The sequence below is a fragment of the Perna viridis genome, chromosome 14 (assembly GCF_037379345.1).
Source record: "Perna viridis isolate PV_CMFRI_1.1 ecotype Kerala chromosome 14, ASM3737934v1, whole genome shotgun sequence".
In the NCBI taxonomy this organism is placed as follows: Eukaryota; Metazoa; Mollusca; class Bivalvia; order Mytilida; family Mytilidae; genus Perna; species Perna viridis.
Genome location: NC_142458.1, coordinates 3,879,302 through 3,903,084, shown reverse-complemented (window position 1 = coordinate 3,903,084; position 23,783 = coordinate 3,879,302). Strand labels below are relative to the sequence as shown.

Below are 23,783 nucleotides of genomic sequence, written 5' to 3'. Positions count from 1 at the left end.
ATCGCTGATGGATTGATGACCGATGACTTGTGACTGACCTGATCGCGGTTTTGTTATGTAAAATGACGTAAGATCTGTTTTAAATAAGAGAAATGTAAAATAAAAGTAAATATTGATGTTTAAATCTTTTTCATTATGTAAATATGTGTAAAATTGACAAAGAAAAAACAAAAACCTGTAATACATTGACCGCTCTGTGGTCATGTGATGTGATGACCAGTTAAATGGAACGGTTTGACGGATCAATGACTGACCGGGAAGTGATCGGTGATCTATGACCGATCGCAATTTTTGTTGCACGGATCGGTTCAGGTACTGTACATGTTATTCTGTTCTTGCAAACCAAAATAACTGCCTTAGAAGACTGTTCTTGTGCAAGTCATAAATATCAAAACTAATTTGTTAAATGTTCATAAAAATTACATTGGAAAACAATAATTTCCTTTTCTTAACTAATTAATCCTAATTTACAATAAGGGAATTTAAATTTTTCGTGCCTATGAGCGCCACCATTTTCGTTTGAGCTGTGTGTCATGAAGTCGGTCTGTAAAGTGAAAGTAAACAGATAATTGATTATGATGTCCAGTGAAAGCACGAATTTGATTTTTTGCCCCCTGTAGTTTCAACTCAACATATGCAGAAGAATGAAGACTATTACAGGCACGAGACCGCAATTAATTTTAAAGTGCATTTCAATATACACATTTGAGCAGATTAAAAAAATTCCACCGGCGCAAACTGAATAAAACTTCTCTGGCCTAAAGATATGTACAAACAGGATTTTATATATAAATTGTAGAAAATTTTACCATCATTTTCTGAAATTAATACATATAATTTGGAGATGGGGTAAACATGACAAATGAACTGAGTTAAAAGTCCTAAATTTTAACCTTCTTCCACTGAACCAAATCACAACTTTTAGTCAGAATTGATTAATGAAAAAAAATCCCATGTAATTTTAACCTATTTTCTACCAATTAGAGGCAAAACTTCAGCAAATAAGTTTCCAGTAAAAATATGAAAAAATGTGGAAGGTACCTACTACCAAAGTTGGAACTATATTCGTAAAAAAACGAAAACCAAGGGAAATTAATTGTGTTCTCATATCTACATGTGTATGTCTGAAGAAATCTAATGGCCACTTCTGAAGAGTGTTTGTGGGAGTGTTCGTGTTGTAAGGGTAAAAAACTTTTTGAATGTTTCTCTATTATCATTTGTGCAATTATAAGCATGAAAAGACATGTTTTGGTGATTAGAAAAACAAGATAGTAGAAATATTTACAGAATATTCTTTGTTTACAAATTACAATGCTGTACATGTATCAGTACCAAACAGACAGTGACATCACAAGCTAATCTGAAGCTATTGGTAAAAATCGATGAAGTCTGCTTATGATCTTTCTCCTGATAAAAGAGTTCTGCAAGATGGCTATTCACATATATTTCAAAGATTTTGAATTTTGCATAGCTTATTGTATTTTGCAAAAGTGCATTAAAAGTTGTTTGTTTTTGCCTACATGGGTATGATTTTTTTATAAGTGCCTGCCCCGTGTCGGTCTGGGTGTCAAAAGAATAGGGCAGCAGCAGCACTAAGCTTGTCGTAAGAGGCGACTAAATAGTGCTCAGAACCCTGGCCGGGGGCTAGGGTGTTCTGCCCACAGAGCAACTGGGTTGTGTGCCCCAGGTGGTGGAATGGGGTACCCCTGGCATTGCTTCATGCTGGGGTTGTCTGACCATACATGTAATATGGAAAACCTGAATGCAAACCATAGTGGTGCAACGTGTTGGGAAAGATGCCATGTTCCTTGCACGTAAAAGAACCCTTCTGTGGTTTTCTCTCAAAGTAGGAACCATTGGGCTCTGCCACAGGAGGCTAAATCACCAAATTCTACCCACTACTCCCTATTTCTAGTGGCTATCAAAATTTGTCTACCCCATTATCCATATGTGCCATCCCATTTTTCATTTCATCATCATTTCATGTTCATTTTATCATCCATTTCATGATCATCGCCTGAATATACCGCTAGCTGAAATATTGCTGCTTGGGTGTTAAACCCTAATAATCAATCAATCATAACTGCCTGACTTAATGCAAAGGTGGTCTTTCCCTTTAATGAATTAAGATGTTGTTGATTTTTCTAAATAATTTATACTAAGACGTCCTTTAATATCTTTTTACCATTTTTATTCCTTCAAAACAAGATGTTTCAAGAACAGATAACAATAACTGATGTTTCCACTAAATCAAGGACCATAATGTACTAGATCAAAATATATACAATAATAACACCTGCAATGCATAACAGTATATTTTGTTTACATCATGTAGAAGAAAAGCAGCCAATATTCTCTTCACACTGAGAAACTCAATTTAACTGTAACTATCTAGACTAGCTATGATTTAATTAACATCTTTTATCACCCAAACACAAAGTTGTTTACTACCATCAAGCTTTATTTTCTACTTTGTTCATGACCTTGAGAAAATGTTTATCGCTTGTAAAACTATATCATTTCAAATATTCAAAGTCACAAATGAATAACATTTTCACCATACTAAATATTTATGAAAGCCATATATTGCCCCAACTAGTTAATACATATATCACATTCAAAGTTCATAGAAGACAGTATTTGGGATAGTCTATAAAGGGAGGGGGAGGGGTGGCAATCAGAAAAAAACAGGAAAATTTAGCACAATAAAAAGGATATACATATACCTTACACATTTTAGAAGAAAAATGAACTTTTAATACTTTTCTTTATTTTTGGCTACTAAAAACGGTTTAAACCATATTAATTAATATAAAACTATGTTACGAAATCAAAGATAGGTAAGGTACATTGTAGTTAGATATTTCAGCAGCTTAGTAGGTGCATAGGAGGAGACTTTAGTGTGTAATGTAGACCATCAGATTTGACAGATTGATTATATAAAACCTGGTATAAATGACACTTTAAAAGAGAAAATATTTCATACAGAGATGGCTTAGGTGACAATGTTTACATGTAAAGAGACAAAAGGTCACTCATGGACAACATAGGTTGAGTGCCTGCCCTTCCAGTTATTTCTTTTTTAAAAAGGGCTTTGTTTCAGAATAGAACTTATGTTAAACAATATAGCTCATCATAATCTCCTTTAATTTTTGTTTTGCTCAGAGTTCATCATCAGTTATCTAGTTACCAATACTACTATCTATGGTTGTTTTTCATTATAGTACATTAATATTTAATAGTCATAATAGTAACTAGATTACAATATAGTAATAGCATCAACAACATATATTCTCTAAGACAACAGCAGACAACAGGAATGTAGATAAAATTAAACCAGACTTTGTTTATATGGATTTTTTTGCTATATTTGTTTACAGTAACTATCAATTGTTCTAATTGCAGCATCACTGTAATATCATTGGCCCCTCATAAAAAGAATCCATAAGTATGATAAAAATCTAGAGCATAATGTGTAATCAGGGATCTCCATGGATCAAAATGAACACGACTCACTCTCCAGTTGGAAAAATTTTCAATGTGGCGATTTGACAGATCCGAGATTTGTTTACTACACGCATTTCACTCCCTGACGCATCAATGCCCCCTGAAAATTATCAATTAAAACATTGTTTTAACCTTAGAATAAACACATGCTCCAATCATAATGATTTATGACATGTAGGTGGTTATTAAGCTAGAGAAATTGGGAAATACAGTGCCGATTTGCAATGCATGATGCAAATATGAATACATCCCGCACTCCCTGATGCATCAATCCCCCCTGAAAATTATCAATTAAAACATTGTTTTAACCTTAGAATAAACACATGCTCCAATCATAATGATTTATGACATGTAGGTGGTTATTAAGCTAGAGAAATTGGGAAATACAGTGCCGATTTGCAATGCATGATGCAAATTTGAATAAATCGCACACACCAAACAAACACATGGCTCTAGTTTTCAATTGACATGGCACAGCACCAAGCAAAAAGAGGCCTTGGAGAACCCTGGTGTAACCAACAATTTCTTTGATCAGGTCAGTTATCTTATCAAAAAATTACCAGCAAACACATACCATAAGAATTTTGTACAAATCACCAATAAATGTTATTTGACTGAACATATTGTTTCATGGACAATGTATATGTTGAGTTTTACATTTTCAATCCATACCACAAACTATAGATAGATTGTTTGTCCTTTTCTATCCAGTACACATGTACTCTTTTTGATTAATTAATGTTTATGGAATACATGTAACCAGACAAAATTACAGTTATCTAAAGTGCACCATGGGATTAAAGAACAGAAAATACTGTACATATTACATAAATATACCCCTTACATTGTATTATTTCCCTTTGCAAGGATAGGAAATTTTTGAAGTTGTTTCATGCAAATCTTTATTTCTTCATGTGCATCAGAGATGATGTAATTGCAATTTAAATAATCTCATTGTGTTATTGCTTATACATGTATATACATGTACCAGTATATGCATTATACTTGTGTACTCAAAGATATTTTATGCAACTAATTCATCATTCAGTTTTATCTTCACCATTTAAGCATTCAATAACAGAATACTAGTTTAGCAAATGCATATTCATTTGGTACATTAATTTTTAATTATTAAAATTCAATTGCTAATCAAGCATAACACAACCCTAAGGGAAAATGGCTGGCATAAAAGATTAAAGTTAAGCAAACATATTTTTTAACTTCTAAGTTTCCCTTTTCTCTTTGGTCTACCCTTAAGAGCAACTTGGTGAGTGTTTGTAGAAAAGAAGAGGACACTTAAGTTAACGGCATACCTGGTCCATACCTCCAAGTTTTTAGTGGAGTCCGAGTTGCTCATTTGCTTTTTACCTCGTATGTTTTATTTTGGTTAATGTTCTTTGTTGTATATGTCTGTTTTCAATGTCTAGTATTTGTACCTGGATTATATTCTTTTGATTTCCACCAGAATCTTGGTTCCCTTGATTACTACTGCATAATTATACAATGATTTAATGAAAGTACTCATGAAGTTGTGGAATACATACTTTTAAACATTTCAACAAAACTTAGTTTGGACTTAAAAATATGTATTATCAGCAGAGCCTAATCTAGATATTGATGGCAAGAAGAAGTTTTAAAAATTGTATGTGAAAAATATTGACATATCTGTCTATGTAAACTATTACAAAACTTCTACCTGTCAAAGACAAATGGGAGAAATAAACACAAACAAGAAGTGAAAGCTCATTTCTCCACCTAGATTAGGCCATGTTCAGTAACAATGTATATATATATATTTGTACTGTATTTGAATAAAATCCAAATTGGATCTTTTGGTATCATCATCATTATCCAGACTATTGACCTAGATAATGGACACGAGTGTTTGTTTACTTTGTATTTCATACTTTTTTTTACATGATAGAACTTTCCTTCAGTGCTATGCACAGAGGATCAATTTGTTCTAAGATGTAAAAAGGGACATGACACAAAAAATTATTTTTTTTAAATTTTTGGTTTATTTGATTTATTACACCATATAATAAATCAAAACTGTAGTACATGTACTTACATGTATGTCGTTTAATTGAAGATAAAATGATTCAAAATCGACAATTACACAAACCATACAAATTTTAGTTAGCCATGGCATGTGGTCACATGACCGTGTTACGTCACTGTTTCTAAATTCATACATGTACAATGTACATGTAGATCGAGTGGTTGAAATGCATGGGGTTTCTGCACTTGTTGCAAGATTTCTACAACTGAGAGTGAAAATATTGAAAGCTTTGGTTTGCCAGAGAACATACACATACAGTTATATTAATTTAAACCACTTCGAAAAGCAAATGATAACTAATGTCAGAAATATTAAACTATTACATGTATAATTACTAGACTATCCACAGTGAGACAGAAGATCACATAGAAAGATTTCATTATGTTCTGTCATGTACATTATGTAAGACTGAACTTTTTAATCTCAATCTTCAATGAAAATGTCGATTTCACCCCTTTTTACAGAATATTTCTACTGACAAGTGTGCCAGCACCAGGGAGAGTAATATACATGTAAAGTACCCAAATGGCTATTGAGAACCAATGACGTAATATTTCCATATATGGTAATTGAGCGTTACTTCCAGTTTTTATTTATGCAGATCAATTAGGTCATCATGAAAACACAAATAAATCAATCTAACTTTACATGTATTCAGCACCTGATGAGAAACAAACTAAACATACTACTGTTTTATGTTTATATTTATAAAATGATTCGTGTCATGTCTCCTTTAAACACTTATGAGATATACAATGTATAGTGAGGAATGAGGTATTGAAAACCAAGGCACATGTACATTATAGTATTAACAAGAAAAATATCCTAGTCCTGTCATCTAACATGTAATCAATAAACGGAAGACAGCTGGTGTACTTAATATGGTACTCATTTCATGTAAAGTAAAGTCGCAAGCACAGCTTGATATGGCTACACAGGTCTAACCCTGAAGTTCAGGCAAGTGTGGACAGCTTGATATGACAGCAGAGGTCAAACCCTGACACCGCTTTTAATTTTGATTACGTTCAGACATTTGACACAGGATAAAAATTTGACCAAAACCTAAGGCTAAGTGGTCATTTTTTGGTCCTAAATGGTTCCAGACAAAACTGGCAAAATAAATCCCTAACTTCATGTGGGGTTATGGCACCTTATGGTACAATTTCAAATGATAAATACAATTTCACTCAAGTAATCTAGAAATAAGTGGCCCCTTATTATACCCCACTCTTGAAATGTGAAAGGTACATGTACATGTAAAAATGTATATAGTGTCCATACCCAGATTTAATCCGCAACTCCTCTGAAACAGCTGAGGAGATTATGATGACACTTTCACAGATTTTTTTTATATACATGTACAGTATTAAATGCAATTATAAACCTCCTAATTTGTTTTTCAATCTGAATGATTTTTTAGGTTTCCTGATGAAAAATACAATGTATGTACTTTGTCATATGTCAACCAAGATGGGATTATCATCTAATCATCTGATAAAACTTTCACTGATTCTTCATTACATGAAGCGAATGTGCTTTTTCTAGTTTGTTCTTTTCCATCAGAATGTCTTTAATCACTTATGAGGTTTCCTATATGGTTTCTGGGGAGGGAGCAGGTGGTACCACCAAGTGAGCTTTGCTCACAGCTTTTCTAGTTCCTACTTGACTCCAAAAATCAATCCCAGTCTTCCACGTGTGGTATGGCATCTTGTAGCAAAATTTATATGAGATCCTTTCACTTTTACTTGTTATTATATGAACATAAGGAAAATTCTTGTATCACACCCCTAATTCCTACATGGACAGAGTTACCGGTAATCCCATTCTTTCTTTGGTGGTATGGCACCATGTAATACAATTTCAAAGAGATTCACTCACTAATAGTCAAGTTATTATCTGGATATCATGCATGTTCCTGCCTCCCTTTTCGGCCCTTACAAAATGTATATTTGAAAAGTTTACATGTAAGTCTTTACCCAAAAATCAATCCAAGTCTTACAATTGTTGTGAAGAATATTGTGGAACAATATCATAGACATTCCTATGCTTTTACTTGTGTAGTATACATGTACATGTAGTTATATTCTATGAAATACTTGTTTTAGGTACCTTGTTGGGCTATAAATCTAAATTCTAAGTTAAAAAAAACCTTAAAAGACACCATATTAAATGAGTAATAGTCGCTGACAAAAACATCTTACCTGAAATGTAAATTCTGGTCTATCTGAGTTTTTCTTGATCATACAAATCTCTGATTCTGACAAACATAGTCTGTAATCACCACAAATAGTTTTACTGGCTCCTAAACCTTTAGGTTTTACTGATACTTGCCACACATGGTCTGAAAATAAATAATACAACATGTAATGTATATGTGCTTTGTACACTTGTATGTTTTACAAGTACATCAGTTCACCCAAGCTCATAAAATCTGTGGGATCATAATTGCATACATTGTATAATGTACATGTGCATGAACATTTTGTACATGGACATGTATATATATAATACATGTACTTATGCATGCACTAAATACATATGTACGATCACTACACAATATTCTCACTTGATACATGTAGAAATTGCCCTGCACTCAAATATCTGCTTTTTTTCCGATCCCCTAATTCCCTCTTAATAATTTCAAGGTGCCCTCATGAAATGTTGATAAACTAACACCATCTCAATTCGAAAAATACTTTTTAATGATTCAAATGCCATATGTATACGAGATCCTATGGTACATTGTATGTCCAGCACATTACATGGGGCCAAAATTTAAACTAAAGATTTTAGCTATAAAACACTGACTGAGAATTGAATGTTAAGTGACATGACTTGCATGTACCAAAGTATGGTTTATGTATTTCTCCTGACAGAGAATTGAATGTTAAGTGACTTACCATAATGTGGTTTGAGCATTTTTCCTGATGGAGAATTGAATGTCTAGTGACTTACCATAATGTGGTTTAGGCATTTCTCCAGCAGGAATGAATTCATTCTGTAACTTTAACAACAAATTTAACCAGAGTTCTTGTTCTACAGCATCATCAGCCAGGACTGAGAAACATTCATCCTTTGTGTATAATGCAATAGCATATTTTTGGCGTGTATCATTTTTCTTGTTGATATTAAAACATGTATGAAGTTTCAATGAACGTTTAGGGGGTTGTCCTAAACGTAATTTCTTTTCTGAATCATAGTACTCCAATCTTGCTGGACCACTGCTACTTGTAGATCGCAGAACAAAATATTTCTTCTTATTTGTCTGAAAAATATTCAAAAGGTGTATATATATATATATATATCCACTAATCTCCATGGTGAACAAACAAATGTTATGTAATATAATATATGTTTGCTCATTACAAGTACATTTTGTACATGTGCAACATGTACAAAACCAAGCAAAAACAGGACGGTTCAGGCAAAATTTATCACTACAAGGAATTTCTTCATAAACATTTTAATCTGGCAATACTACTCAAGTTGTGATCATAGTTCATTTTCTTTTTACATCCTGCATATGCACATCAAAACACACATGTACATGTGCATTTAATTTTCTTGAATGTGTTTCCTCATATACAAATGTACATTGCACATGTTCTTCGAAAACATGTACATGTATACAAATACATGCCTTGGATGAAGTAAATTGTAAAGGTAACAAATACAAAAAATTGTTTGGTATGTCAGATGGACTTTAATCAAACTTAACAGGTTTAACAATATTCTACCAGGAAAAGTCTTATGTTCAGTAACAAAATTAGTATACTTGTAGCAGGGTTTTTCCCAGGATTTTGAACCCTTTAGTCACTTTTGCACTAGAGAAATCTGCATCATCAGGAAGTTTCTATGATGTTTTCAGATGTTCAGTCTGAAGCGCTTTCTTGTGGTCAGCGCTCCTGACAATGTTTCCGGAAGTTGTCTGACATCCTATCATGAAAGAGTTCACAAGATTTGTTGTCGTACAATCTTTGCAAAATATTGCTTTGCTTTCCTCATCAAAGAAGATTTTGAAGATGACATTCTCTGGGTTTATACCTAACAATGGCATTTTGAGTAAAATGCGTAGTCTACTCAATAACACAATCATACATGTAGGATATCATCAAAGATGATGACTGCAGAATGAATGCTTACGATCACGGCTGATAGATGATCTCATTATTAACCCAATAATCGGATATCTTAAAAACAACTTTTAATACATGTTGTCCACCTGTAAAGACTGTTGACTGGTGTGGGGTTACAAACTTGTAATGATTACCAAAACAGGTACATGTATGAAAGTTTTTAATGAAACTTTTAAACCTTGGTTTGAAATTACGAAAGTGACGAGTGCTGGCAAAATCACTGTGGTAGTAGCCAAAAATTCCAATAAACCTACACATCATTAATTACAATAAAACTGTTTATATATACCTGTAAATGTAATAAATTTCTTATGTGGCAGGACAGCCTACTGTGTTGTAGTAGGTAGTGAGATTTAAACAGCCAGTTAATTGACTTGGCTAAGGATTAATTCTTTAGCCAAATCAGTTTGTCGCTGGCTTGTTCCCGAGGTGTCTAGGGTTTGATCCTCAGTGGGGGAGTATAATTTTGGGAGTCAAACCATGCTCTCCCGTTATACATGAACAATACTACATTAATATAATCACAATATAAAGGCAAAATACAAGTTGGATCCCAATACAATGTACATGTACATGCAATATATAGATGCCCCATTTTACTGTCTCATTCCATAGCTGCTACATATGGAAACCAAAAAGACTCATAAAAAGAATGCTTTAGATGTTTAACCATTTTTATTCAAACATCCTACACTGTTGTAAGTGAAGTAATGATTTACTACACAAAATTGTACTATGTACAAAATGAAAACAGGATTTGCTCACCTTTAATTTTTTTAATGTCCCTTCTCTTTGAATGTCAGATCCAGGTAACTCTATTATGGAAAACCTGGGTTGAGGAGTTTCAAAATCTGTACTTCCACTTAGCATTTCCATTAGATATAAATTTTCTTGTTTTGGTGTTAGAAGTTGTTGCATACACACCATGAAAAAACTATTTTACCATTAATTTTTTACTCCAGATTTTCACTGAAATGAACAATACAGAATCATGTTTAATCAAAAAAAAAAAACAAAACAAAAAAACCCCACAAATTTAAAAACTTATACAATAGAATAAACATCCTTAAACAGTGTTATTCCTGTACCAAGCAATAACAGAAAGTGAAAATGAATCAATAGTTAGAATGACTATTACAAACTATTTCCCCTCAAAATTATTATAATCCAGTGATTTCACCAAATAACCAGACACACAGAATGATGCAGCTGAATTAAAATTGTCACAACAAGCTTCAAAGCACCATTATAATAGGGAAGTTCTGAACAAGACGAACCAACAGTTCATGTAAACAACTGTGTGGTAGTGTTGATTAATGTTTGGGTTTTTGATCACAATAAATAACAAGTTTTGAGGTGAGCAGTATGAGATATCTTTAGACGTTTGAGGTTTTCAATTTCCTATGCTTTTCACCTTAGGGATTTTGACGATGATTTTTAAGTTCACGTTTTACCAAAATTTACATTTATAACACGCCAGATAAGCTGCACCTTGCACGCACCTGTTAGCCTTTCCAATCCCCTAAAACCACACTGCGTCGGGTCTGTTGTTTGGCAATGGCCACAAACATAACTATAATTTTGTTATTTATGAAAAGATGCAACATTGTATATAATTTACTCGATGTTTGTTAGAAAATTTATACGTGTCCAGCTGACGAAGGACAGACAAATAGTCAGTAGCCATTTTTTGTGTATAGTCACGTGATTAGATTATACGTAAACAACCAATACGCATGCTTAATGACCCGTCGTTAATATTCGCGATGGCTTTTGCAACGAAATTCATAGAACTAAGTGATGACACTCAACCTATCTGTATATTTTTAATATGTGGTAGGCATTGCATAAATCAGCTAGCACCGTGAGCTTTACCATACATGTACCGTCTGTGCAAGATTCGTAAAAATAATAAAGTACATTATAAAGAGGGGAAAAGGGGGGGGGTCGACCCAGATGAAAATTTTTGTTTTGCAAGTGCGATATTTTATTTATGTTTAAGCAGAAAGCAAAATCAATATTTCTTTTTTAAAATCTGTCTTGTTAATTAATGGGGAAGTTTTTTTTTTCAATAAATGAATAACTTTAACAAAATTTCCCCAAAATGTTGTCTGGCAAGCTATTTTCTGACTTGGTGCCATCCTAACCTCTAGCATCTGACATTTTGAAAGCCACCACAAATGTTAATTAGCTAAACATGTGTTTTAAAATACTTGATGTCTTTTATTTACATAATCTATCGGAAATTGAACGATAAAAATCCTCAGTATTTGTTAAATACCTAGAAAACATTTGTATGAAGGAACAGTTGTGAAAATGACCAGCAATTTTGAATTAGGTCACCAATTTTACGGAATACAGTATATTTTTGACAAAACGAACTTAAAGTTGGTAAAGACAATTCGTTGGTTTCGTTTCGCAAATTTTAAAATTCGTAATTTTATGAACCGGAATTACGCACTCAAAAAGCTAAAAACCAAATATGAAGTTCAATTTAACTGCTTTTACAAAGGATTTCCAGAATTGCTTGATTTTCTCATCAGGTAGATCATTGTTTTTCTTTAGTTTAGTCACCTTCTCCCGTGTAATGGTAAAGAAACTGTATAAAACATTTTAAATGGAAATTAGTTTACAATAATTCTGCCGATTTCAAGGAACGGCGGAACGAGCGTTATGCAATATGGCAAGTAAGAAGTTGGGGGTATGGAGGAACGGAATTCCAACCTCTTACGTTTGTAGGAGTAACCCCCTTCCCCTCGTTCTCAAATTGTCAATAACTTCGAAGTACTTTACATTTTTTTGTCACTTAAGGGCATCTCTACCAACATCCATTTCACTTTTGGCCTGTCAGAGTAATCTGTACAAATACGGGAAATATTACAATTATCCAAGGATTGTGGGAATATTTTACACATATCATGTTATGCAAACAAAAATCAGACGACAGCTGCAAATTCCAAACGGATACTTTTTTGGCTATAACTTTAGTTTCCTTCTGTGAAATTCAAAATTTATCAAAAGAACCCCAGAAGTATAAATTGTGATAATACTAAACAGAAAATACCAAATAAGCCATTTTATACTGACGTATAAATACTCTATGGGTACTGAAAATATATCAATATATGTCAATTTAAGCAATTTTTCGGCGGGGTAGGGGTACATTTTCATTTTACCCCTAAACGCTCAGTGTTACTGCAACGGTATTGGTACCATTGTAAAGCTGAGACATCGGGTTACATGATGATATACATGTATATGGCAAGCCGAAGTAGACAAAAATGCCTATTTATTAATAATTATAAATAATTATAAATATTTATGATTCATTTGTAAATATTTAGAATTCATTTATAAATATTTAGAATTCATTTATAAATATTTATGAATCATTTATTAATATTTATAATTGAATTATAAATATTTATGAATCATTTATTAATATTTATAATTGAATTATAAATATTAATAAATATGGAAATTATAAATATTTATAATTCAATCCAAAGTGGACAAAAAATCCTATTTATAAATACTTATAAATAATTAAAACTACTTATAATTGAATTATAAATATTTATAAATGAATTATAAATATTTATAAATATAGGACAATTATTAATATTTATAATTCATTTATAAATATTTATAATTGAATTATAAATATTTATAATAACATCATCATTATAGATATTTATAAATAACATCATCATTATAAATATCTATAAATGAATTATAAATATTAGTAATTCAATTATAAATATTTATAATTAAATTACAAATATTTATGAATATTTATAAATAGGCATTTTGTCCATTTTGGCTTGCCATAGATATATACATATGCAAGTTTGTTTTCGTATTTCAATAAATTCAATAGTGCCATATATATCCTACTTTCATCCCAGAGGCATGGCTAAAGCATTATAAAGGTACATATTTTCAAAAAGTTCGCAAATGCAACAAAGAAGTTTGCAATTGTTATGTACCGGTTTTTATTGGGTTAATTTGTGTTACAAGTTAAAGTGACATGTTGTTTTAAAAGATTAACTGAGTAAACAGAGTCCGTTATTTGTGTGGTGTAATTGCTTGATGTATATCTAAGTAGGCTGTGTTTAGTACATTCCATGCTTTCTCAGGTTCAGCATCTGCACAAGATTTGTGTTTCCAAACACTATATTATAATATATCACTTAACCTCATTTTTATTGTCACAACCTACCATATCCTCAATACCATCGACCTCACCACAATCTCAGTTCATTTCTACAGTTTTTTATTACATTTTACCTACTTGACCCATTAATGAATTAGAAAACATCCCGAACTCTTCCTTTTCCAAACTTGAAATCAAATGTTCTCTCATATATGGTTTTCAGTACTGAATATGAAGACCCCCCAGTAAAACCACTTGTACAGAATTGAACCGTACTTGCAATCGCATGTAAACCATAATCAATTGAATAAGAATGTTAACGAGTTTCTGGGATTTTGACGAGAAGTCGTTTTGTCATCACTTGGCGTCCGTCGTTGTCGTTGTCCGTCGTCGTTAACACTTTTTTCAAAATTCTTCTAGCTCCTCTGACACTACGTGACCAACTAGAACCAAACTTTGTACAAATGTTCCCTTACGTATCCTGCATAGAAATGATGTGGGGATTTTTGATCCGTTGAAAAACATGGCCGCCGTTACTAAAAATATGACATAGGGAGAAGACAGTAGTTTTTCGCAGATATATATAAAACCGTGAGGTTTGGCCAAATTCTTTTAATTGCTGAACTGATCCTTATTATAAGGCCTAGAAACGTCTCAGGGATAAAAGTTGTGAGACGACCCCTTGTATGATTTATTGCCCTTGAAAGGGGAAATGATGACATTTTTCATACAGTTTTCAGCCAATATCTTGAAAACTATGATAGATTGAAAGAACAATTTTTGGACAGCTTCTTCTTAAATTTATTGCCCTTGAAAGGCAAAATTCAACCGAGCCTGATTTGCCTGACACTTTTTCAAATATTTTCTGTGCGATGACAACTATTGGTTTTCACTGTCAAACACCGATGTCAGGAAAGTGTCTTGAAACCCCGATATATGCGGAAACTGTTTAGTTGAAATGAAATGTGTATGTAATCATCTCTGAATTAGATTAAAAAGGTGTGAAAGTTTTATAAACCAGTTAATGGTGATTAGAGATTGTTCATCCAATTAAGGTCTATGTGTTATATTTCTACGCCTAATTATGTTCTACCGAAAAAGTTTTATCTTTATTTTATTATTTTATCTTTAAGTTTTATTTTTTGATTTATCTCTACATTAATTTCAAAAATATATACACCAAAATGTTGCACAAAATATATAACCTTTAAGAATATGATAAATATTTTTGATGAATATTAAATAAATTTCAGATATTTTTTGTTTTGTTACCATATCCCCGTAAAAGACTGTACAAATCACATAACAGAAAGAGTCCGTCCTGTCAAGATTTTCTCCTTTTAATGTTCTCAGAATTAAATATTTAAATATACTCTTGAATATAGACTTTAAGAATATGTAAATATTTTTTGACAGACATTTATAATTTAGAAAAAATACCTTTGTTTGTTCCCACATTCGATACTCAATTGAAGATTTCATGTTGGAAAAAGTTCGTCCTGTCAAAATTTTGAATTTATTTCTGGACATATTTCAAAAACATATAGAATATGTTAAGGACTTTTGACAGACATGAAGTAATTTTCAAGTTTTGGGCGTTTTGTTACCGCATCCCGTAAAAAACAACACAAATCACGTTTCAGAATCAGTCCGTGCAGTCAAGATTTTCTCACCTAACTGACTCCAAATGAAATAATTTTCAATTAAAATGTGCCTATTACTAAAAGCTTTAAGAATAAGTAAACATTTTTTGACAAAGTTTTACGTGACACAATTCATCAATAATGAACTTTATTCATCGACTTACTCCCTTTTTATCGCCATTTTCTTGTCAGAGAAAGTTCGTCTTGTCAAGATATTCGCTTTAATGTTTTCTTGATATTTTCTAAAAAAAAAAAAAAAACCCAAACTTTCAACCAATTTAAAGCACTTTTATTATTCTTTAAAAATCACTTTATTTTTTTTAGTTCCAGTGAGTGAAACTTAAGTCATAGCCAAAAATGTATCAAAAAATGCCCATCCAGTTTTAAGACCAACCAGTTTAATTTCCGTTCTGGACAGCAGTGTCGCATTTTGTTTTTCAATCCCGAGCGCCATCTGTCGTCATAATGATCGTCAGCATATAATGCAACTAAGCATAATTTGACATTTCATGAATGGACATTTTTCACGTCACAAAACCTCAGATTGGGGTTTTTTCAAGCTTACGTGGTTTATTACACTGTCAAATTGTCCGCTATTTCAAAGAAAGTTACAAGGAAGTTGCAAATGATTAATTTCAAAGTTAGAAAAGTTGTATTTCAAAGTTGCAAATACAGATTTTCAATGTACAAAATGGAAAGTTACACACTTGCAAGTTACAAATTGACAATTTACGAATTTCAAATAGATAATTTACAAATCAAGAAGTTACACATTAACAATTTACGGATTAAGAATTTTGACCCCGTTGGCATTCCATGGAAGGAAATGATGAATTTTCTCCGTAAGGACAGTCACTTTTTGTTACTTCCGGGACATGACTTTTTTTCCGACGCAGTCGGTATAGTTTCGCTTTTTACCCTTTGACCTTAAAGACGCTCTTCCATGGAAACGCAAATCACCTGATCGCAATTCTGTTTCCCGATTAGCCAAATACTGATAACTTATTTGCGTTCGAAAAAAAAAAAACTGCATCGAAAATTAAAATTGCGTGTCATGTGTTATTTCCCGAATGAAAAGAAAAAAAAAAGAAAAATTGCGAAAATCTGACAAAGTTATGACTATCTGGGTCATTGAAATATATTCAATTCAAATATATCTTATTTTCAAATGAAATGAGCTGACAGATTTGAATATTTAATTCTATTTAAAAAAAAAAACATTTCTAATCAAGCAAAAAAACTTTATGTGCACAATATATATATAAACATTGTCATCCGTTTGATGTGCAACTGAAGTTCTTTTTTAAATTCTCTTGTAGCAACTATTATATTACATGCCGCTGAGGTGTGGTTTTCAAAACGATGACCGAAACTTAGATGCTCAAAATTTAAATTAAATTTCCGATTTAAACTAGACGCTGGTTCGGAATACAGAGGAAAATGAATTTCACTATCTTTTTATATGTTAAAATTATAATATTAAAATCATATACCACAATACTATTTTCTAATTCCAAGATAATTTGAAACAAGAGGCCTCAGGAGCCTGAATCGCTCACCTGGTTCTTTTTTTGCATTTCAAGGGCAATAACTCTAACAAGGAGTTATTCGACAGTTTTGACTCGAAGACGACTCCAATTTTGACTCAAAGAAGACTTTGCTAGGACATATCATCAATTGAAAGTTTCTATCTATCATTCGCCTGAATTTAGCTGAAATATTGCTGCTTGGGCGTTAAACCCCAATAATTAATCAATCTATATTATAGTTTTCAAGATATTGACTGAAATCTGCTAAAACATCATATTTCACCTTTCAAGGGCAATAACTCTAACAACGAGTCGCCCAACAACTTGGATCTCCACACACTTTTATAAATCAACCCGACAAGGGGAAACATACATATACAGCTTTTACAACACTGCGAAATAAGAGAGTCCCATATTAATTTCCCCCAGAATATTTAACAAAATTACCTTAACTTAAGCCATTTCACACGCATGTTTTTTAAACTAATGGATTTCACCTTATGGGAGCGAATAAACCATGTTTATATATATAACGTCTTTGCACGTTTCCTGTTTTCACATTCAGGCCATGCGTCTGAATTGTGGACCATCCTTGTTATTGCCAATATATTTAAGGTCTTTTTATTCTTAGTTCCAAAGGTACAAATGATGACACTGAATGAAAAAATTACGAAGTCACAATTTTACTACAAAAGTAAGTAAATGAAAATCCGATAACATGAATTATGCTTTAAAGCATTTTGGGCACTATATTTTCTTGAAAATCCACGCAGTTGCAGATCTAGGACTTCAGGTTACGGGGGAGGGGGGGGGGTAATAAAATAAAATGCCGAGCGAAGCGAGTCAAACAAATTTTATGGTGGTAGAATTAAATTGTGAAAAATCAAGATTTCTAGCGACTTTTTTTTCCAAAGTTAGGGGTTGGCACTGGGTGCACCCGCTTGAACCCGCGTCTGAAAACCAAGCGGCAACATAACTCACTCATTATCTCTTTAAAGGGATTTTCTTTGGCAACTCTAACTATATATCATTAAAGTGAAATGAAATTCAACAGTTTAAGCAGCTGCACTAATATATTTTCCAATTCAGACTCAGATCCTGCTATGTGTTTTAACTTAACATTTCAAAGCCGTATATAGTACGCAATCTTTTCATTTTTGCATACTGGAATAACTTTAACGTAGGAAACACTGGAAAATAATTAAGCTTAAAAGAGAGTAACAATTGAGCAGATATTTCAGGTATAAACTTTTAACCCTTATATTACTCTGTGCTACATTTGTATTTAATAAGTGTGTCACTGAAAAACACATTTTGGCGATTTAATTTGTCTTCTTAATATTCAATGCCAGGATCACCTTTCCAACACATTTCCTTGCTTAGAACTCATCGTTGATGGATTTGGCTTCCTATTTCTGTATTTTTGGTTTTGATAACTTCTTTAATATATCATTTGTTGTTTGAATCTTGAACTTCCCAAGCTCATGAGAGTACGTGAACAGCATATCGAAATTTGCAATATTTGAATGATTGGTATTTTTGTAGCTCCCTATTTTAACAGGGTCATCTTTTCTTTACTTCGAAATTGTAAAAAAAAAAATTATATAATTTGCAGATAGATAATGAAGATTTTACTCTTCTTCTATTACTTAAGTGGCAGGTGCAGCTGAATACGTACAACTACAGTGAACAAGCCCTCACCCTGTACATGTACGGCCTGTGGTCAAATACTGAAATGAATGCAACATCATTCAAACACGAAACGGCTCTGATTACATGTATAAATTGTGATCAATTCTTATAGCAACCAACGGTTTTCCATAATGGTATGACAGAAGTACAAGAACTCAAGCTATTGTGTGAAAATCAGGAAAATGCTTATTTCTAGCCCTGTTCTGACCAGTTCAATTACAAACTACACCCCACCCCCCAATATCATTCCCAGTCTTCCTTTTAAGATACAACTGTTTATTTCACATAGTTCTATACATTTAAACTCAAGTTATTGTATGTAAATCATGAAAACGCATATGCCCCTGGCCCCCTTTAGCCCTGATTACTACTAATATTAGGGAATTCCCATTTGATTTTTTATAGGCAAACTAAGATCAAATTTGAAATAAAAAAGCAAGATTGACATTTTAAAGGAATGAAAAGCCAAGTTAGGTCATAAGGAAAATTAAAAAGGCAGGTATTTATATTGTCCTCATATTTTTTAGTCATAATAAAAAACAATAACAATTTCGCTGATTTGCGGAAGAAAAAAGGCATGACCTAAATAGGATATAAAATTTGATCACCCCCCATAAAAAATCAATTGGTTGCTCCCTTATTACCATATGTTAAAGTTCCTATCTTCACAATCAAGCCCAAGCCTTTCGTTTTTGTGGGATAGTACATTGTGATAGAATTTTATGGAGATCCATATATGTATACTCAAGTTAAAATTGTGAATCCTAAATGTCGACCACATGGCTGTATAGAAATAAATATTCAAGTCTCATCACTTATATCCAAGTTATACTGTCTGAAGCTTGATCATTATGGCTGACAATAATACATCACAATAACAAATACATTCACATTTGTCAAAAAAAAACCCCAGAGATTTTGCTTTAAAAAATGCTTTCAAACCAAAGAACTGATGGACAAGTTGTATACCTCTTCTCTCAAGTATGATAATGCCATTAATGGTACAACCTAGTACTCAACTAACTAAAGAAATCAGTTCAAGCAGAGAAGATGGTGGAATTTAAATTAAGTTAAATTAAGGGAAAAGGGGGCATTCAGTGAATAGAGTGAAAATTCCCATACAGAACTTCTGCTAAAACAACAAATATCTACTTCACACCATACCTTAAATATAAAAAAAAAAACCACAAAATATATAATTAAATCTGTAAGTGGAATTTATTGTGAAGGGAGATAATCATAGAGCTCTAATTATTTACCAACAAAAAATGCAAACAATTAATAGAATTGTAAACTAAGAAAATGTTTTATTCTTGTATAATCAGTACAACTTTAATCAAATATTCACAACAAAACAAGAAAATAAACAACCAATATGTGACATACAGAATGAAGATTTTTTCTTGGTGAATTAGAACGTATTTTCAAAATAGATAAAATACTGTAACTGCTGAAGTGAACAATTCTCAGCTATTGATTTGGACTAAATGCTTTTAAGCTTACATTTTTTCAGTGAAAAAAAATAAAAATAAATGCAACTTTTAAGTCCTTTTAAATTAAAAAAGAAATGTACTATAAAAAACACTTTCAAATAAAGAAAGAAATATTCTGTAAGACAGAGAACTATGGCATTCATAATACAACACTGTAAGACAGAGCAAATGATGTAGATACTGTATAAAGGAATGTATCAATCAATCATTCAATCAATCAATCAATTATTGATATTTTGAGCGTTTTCTTTTTGCGCCATAAAGGAGGGCTTTGCACCAATAAATTAATGATCCTTTTGCACCAGAATACAGGTAAATTTAAATTAATACATATGTATTGATTTAGTGCTACATAAGATGCATGGTAAAGTTATTGTATGCTATTCACAATTTAAAAAAAATTCTCTTTATAATTGGTTGTTCATCTCTTTGGCAAGTATAATTATAAAATATAAGAAATATAAGACTTATTTTAGTTAAAAAATGTAACTATAGACCCTCCTCCTTTTTCTAGGCTTGGGACTGGCAGCTTTCCCTGGCAGAGTTAATGTTAAAAAAAGTTATTTTAATAAAGCATGCAGATATCTTTTATCTTCTTATCTTTAATCTATTTCATTTTTAACTAATTTTCTTTATTTTATGATCGGTTTATTTTACCAATTTGAGTATACACAGATATAACATAATTATAAGCATGGGATAACAGTAGCTAGTAAGTTACCAATTTATCCCATTCAAAATTTTGTAATATAAGATTAAGTCCAATTTTCCTTAGGTATTATACACATATAACCAGTTTGATTTATTATAACATCTAAACAGGTTGATATATCGTCAGGTCAAACTGAAAAAATAAAGCAAGGCTTCATATTGAGTATAATTTCACTCTATTCATTCTTTGATGATATGATAAGGGAAACAGCTCTTACAAATAATTGGAACGTTTGTATTCAGCATGTGACATCTGAATCTCATGTAAGCATCAAAGTAAATTGGATTGATTTCATTCTTTTTCAAAGGAAAGCTTGAAAGGCTTTGGTTTACCCTAGGTCTACCTCCTTAAGCTGGGTACACATGGTAGGATTTGTTTTTGATGAAAGTTTAACATCGAAAAGGTGTCATCTGGGAGGAGTTATCGTGAAAAAAAAGGAAATTATGGTTTTATATCTCACATTTCAATGTGTCACTTAATAACAAATGTAAAATGAACACAAAAATTGCTACAAAGAAAGTCTTATGCAACTCTATTCTTTACAGAACAAAAATAGCACCAATTCATGTACCTATGGATGTAAACTGACAGACTTTGAAAACATTCTGTCAAATTTCTGAACCTAACTCACACATCATGTATCTTAAAACCAAACATTCTCTTGGTTATTAACATTTCACGCATAATGTTTGTGGTCTATATTTAAGTCTTATTGTATAAATCTAGCAACAAAATTATACTGTGTATAGACACCAGGTTTTCCATTAACTGGGTCAAACCGACTTTCACTAATTTCATGTTGAGTTAAAAAAATTGATACCCCACCAAAAATTGGGTGGCACAATAGGAATATGTAATGAAGATTCTGAGAAAGTTTCATTAAATTCCATTCAGTGATGGATAAGAGTACTCCCCCTCCCATGTCTGGGAATGTTATGTCATTCAAGATGAAGCATAGGGTACAAACCAACAATGGAACAGACGTCAGGTTCCAGTGGTACTAATGGAAAGCACCAGAAATGTCAACAGTACTAAAATAAATAGAAAAATTAAATCGCAAAAACCTTCCTAGCATTTGGTCAAAGAATACAAATTGGGAGAATAAAATTAAGAATAACTGACAGTGGTCAACATTGTTTTTCTCTTCAAGAAGTTCATGTGGTTTTTACATAAGTCTCTAGCAACCTTCAAGATACTCTGCCATAGTTATCATTCTGCTGGCATTTCATTCACAATCATGTGACTTGTATATGTCACATGACTAATGTAAATGTTCCATCATCATTCATCAGTAGATTTGTTGGACAAAGTCTCATGAACATCTGGTATGGTCTGAACTGTGAACCGACTTGGCCGCCTTGGTAAACTGGTCTCTGTTCTAATGTTGTTTGTTTTAGCCTCAAAATGGATTCCATTGTCATGTGGAATTTCTGGCAATGTTGATTTAACAGATTCTGAAATGAGTCTTTGTTTTGGTCCTGGGTTGTCACGATTACTGAGTGACCTAATTAGTTTTGATTTGACTTTGTTCCATCCTCCTTGTTTACTTGGGATAGCATTCATACAACTCGGCTGTATCACATAACTATAATGATAAAAATAGATCTCTTCTTTACCACATATTTTGATTTTTTCTTTGATTTTATTATTTATTAACTAGTTGTTTCCATGAGAACATGGACTTCTGTATAAGTACTATTGTTCGTAAGGTACCAATTTTTGTGGTTTTCGTAGGTAGACCAAACCATGAAAGCTGGTACCCAACAAATTAAAGATTCCCATTGATGTATATACTGAAAACATTAAAACCACAAATTCAAGAATCCATGAACTTTTGTTTCTTCCTTGATCCACAAAAATGGATATCCATGAATTAAAGTTCTTTCACGGTACATTAAATTTATTCTAGAGTTTGTTGTTTTAAGGTCAAGAAAAAAAAATATTTCAGTTAAGTGATAACAAATGTCAGTCAAGTCTGATATCATGCACACCGTTATATGAATAACAAATAAGTGAAAAAGTAGCCACAATTAAGCTGTAAAACCAACACAACAAAACCAGAATAATGTGAGCAGAATATTGATACCCCATCACATCCTGTACTTACACTATATCTCCCAGTCTGAATTTTCTCTTTGGTGTGGGGTTCAGTATAACATATGATAACACATCCTGTACTTACACTATATCTCCCAGTCTCAGTTTTCTCTTTGGTGTGGGGTTCAGTATAACATATGATAACACATCCTGTACTTACACTATATCTCCCAGTTTGAGTTTTCTCTTTGGTGTGGGGTTCAGTATAACATATATCACATCCTGTACTTACACTATATCTCCCAGTCTGAGTTTTCTCTTTGGTGTGGGGTTCAGTATAACATATAATAACACATCCTGTACTTACACTATATCTCCCAGTCTGAGTTTTCTCTTTGGTGTGGTATTTAGTATAACATATGATAACACATCCTGTACTTACACTATATCTCCCAGTCTGAATTTTCTCTTTGGTGTGGGGTTCAGTATAAAATATATCACATCCTGTACTTGCACTATATCTCCAAGTCTGAGTTTTCTCTTTGGTGTGGGGTTCAGTATAACATATGATAACACATCCTGTACTTACACTATATCTCCCAGTTTGAGTTTTCTCTTTGGTGTGGCATTTAGTATAACATATGATAACACATCCTGTACTTACACTATATCTCCCAGTCTGAATTTTCTCTTTGGTGTGGTATTTAGTATAACATATGATAACACATCCTGTACTTACACTATATCTCCCAGTCTGAATTTTCTCTTTGGTGTGGGGTTCAGTATAAAATATATCACATCCTGTACTTGCACTAT

General features: G+C 32.3%; 2 protein-coding genes and 1 long non-coding RNA gene across 14 annotated transcripts in view; 1 reads left to right on the top strand and 2 right to left on the bottom strand.

The window, feature by feature from the left end:
- The window catches only part of LOC148597782 (uncharacterized), a 29,080-nt gene extending 17,673 nt beyond the window's left edge, over window positions 1-11,407 (bottom strand). For 2 of the 5 annotated variants that reach the window (XM_088562430.1, XM_088562433.1), the window contains exons 1-4: window positions 11,208-11,348; window positions 10,471-10,674; window positions 8,525-8,834; window positions 7,771-7,910 (exon numbers count right to left, since the gene is read on the bottom strand). In XM_088562430.1, coding sequence (XP_088418556.1) covers window positions 7,771-7,910; window positions 8,525-8,834; window positions 10,471-10,632 — 612 coding nt within the window. In that variant the 5' untranslated portion in view covers window positions 10,633-10,674; window positions 11,208-11,348. Of the gene's footprint in view, window positions 1-7,770; window positions 7,911-8,524; window positions 8,835-10,470; window positions 10,675-10,949; window positions 11,033-11,207 lie in introns of those variants that run through there. The other 3 variants (XM_088562431.1, XM_088562429.1, XM_088562432.1) reach the window with 3 other exon arrangements.
- A 767-nt stretch (window positions 11,408-12,174) lies between these two features.
- On the top strand, window positions 12,175-19,923 carry LOC148597781 (uncharacterized). The gene is made up of 3 exons (XR_015918588.1): window positions 12,175-12,248; window positions 17,665-17,727; window positions 18,688-19,923. It is a non-coding gene; the product is annotated as an uncharacterized LOC148597781 (long non-coding RNA).
- Window positions 19,924-20,007: 84 nt separating this feature from the next.
- LOC148597779 (potassium channel subfamily T member 2-like) overlaps window positions 20,008-23,783 on the bottom strand; it is a 64,679-nt gene continuing 60,903 nt past the window's right edge. For all 8 annotated transcript variants that reach the window (XM_088561622.1, XM_088561626.1, XM_088561620.1 and 5 more), the window contains one exon: window positions 20,008-22,515. In XM_088561622.1, coding sequence (XP_088417748.1) covers window positions 22,212-22,515 — 304 coding nt within the window. In that variant the 3' untranslated portion in view covers window positions 20,008-22,211. The remainder of the gene's footprint in view (window positions 22,516-23,783) is intronic.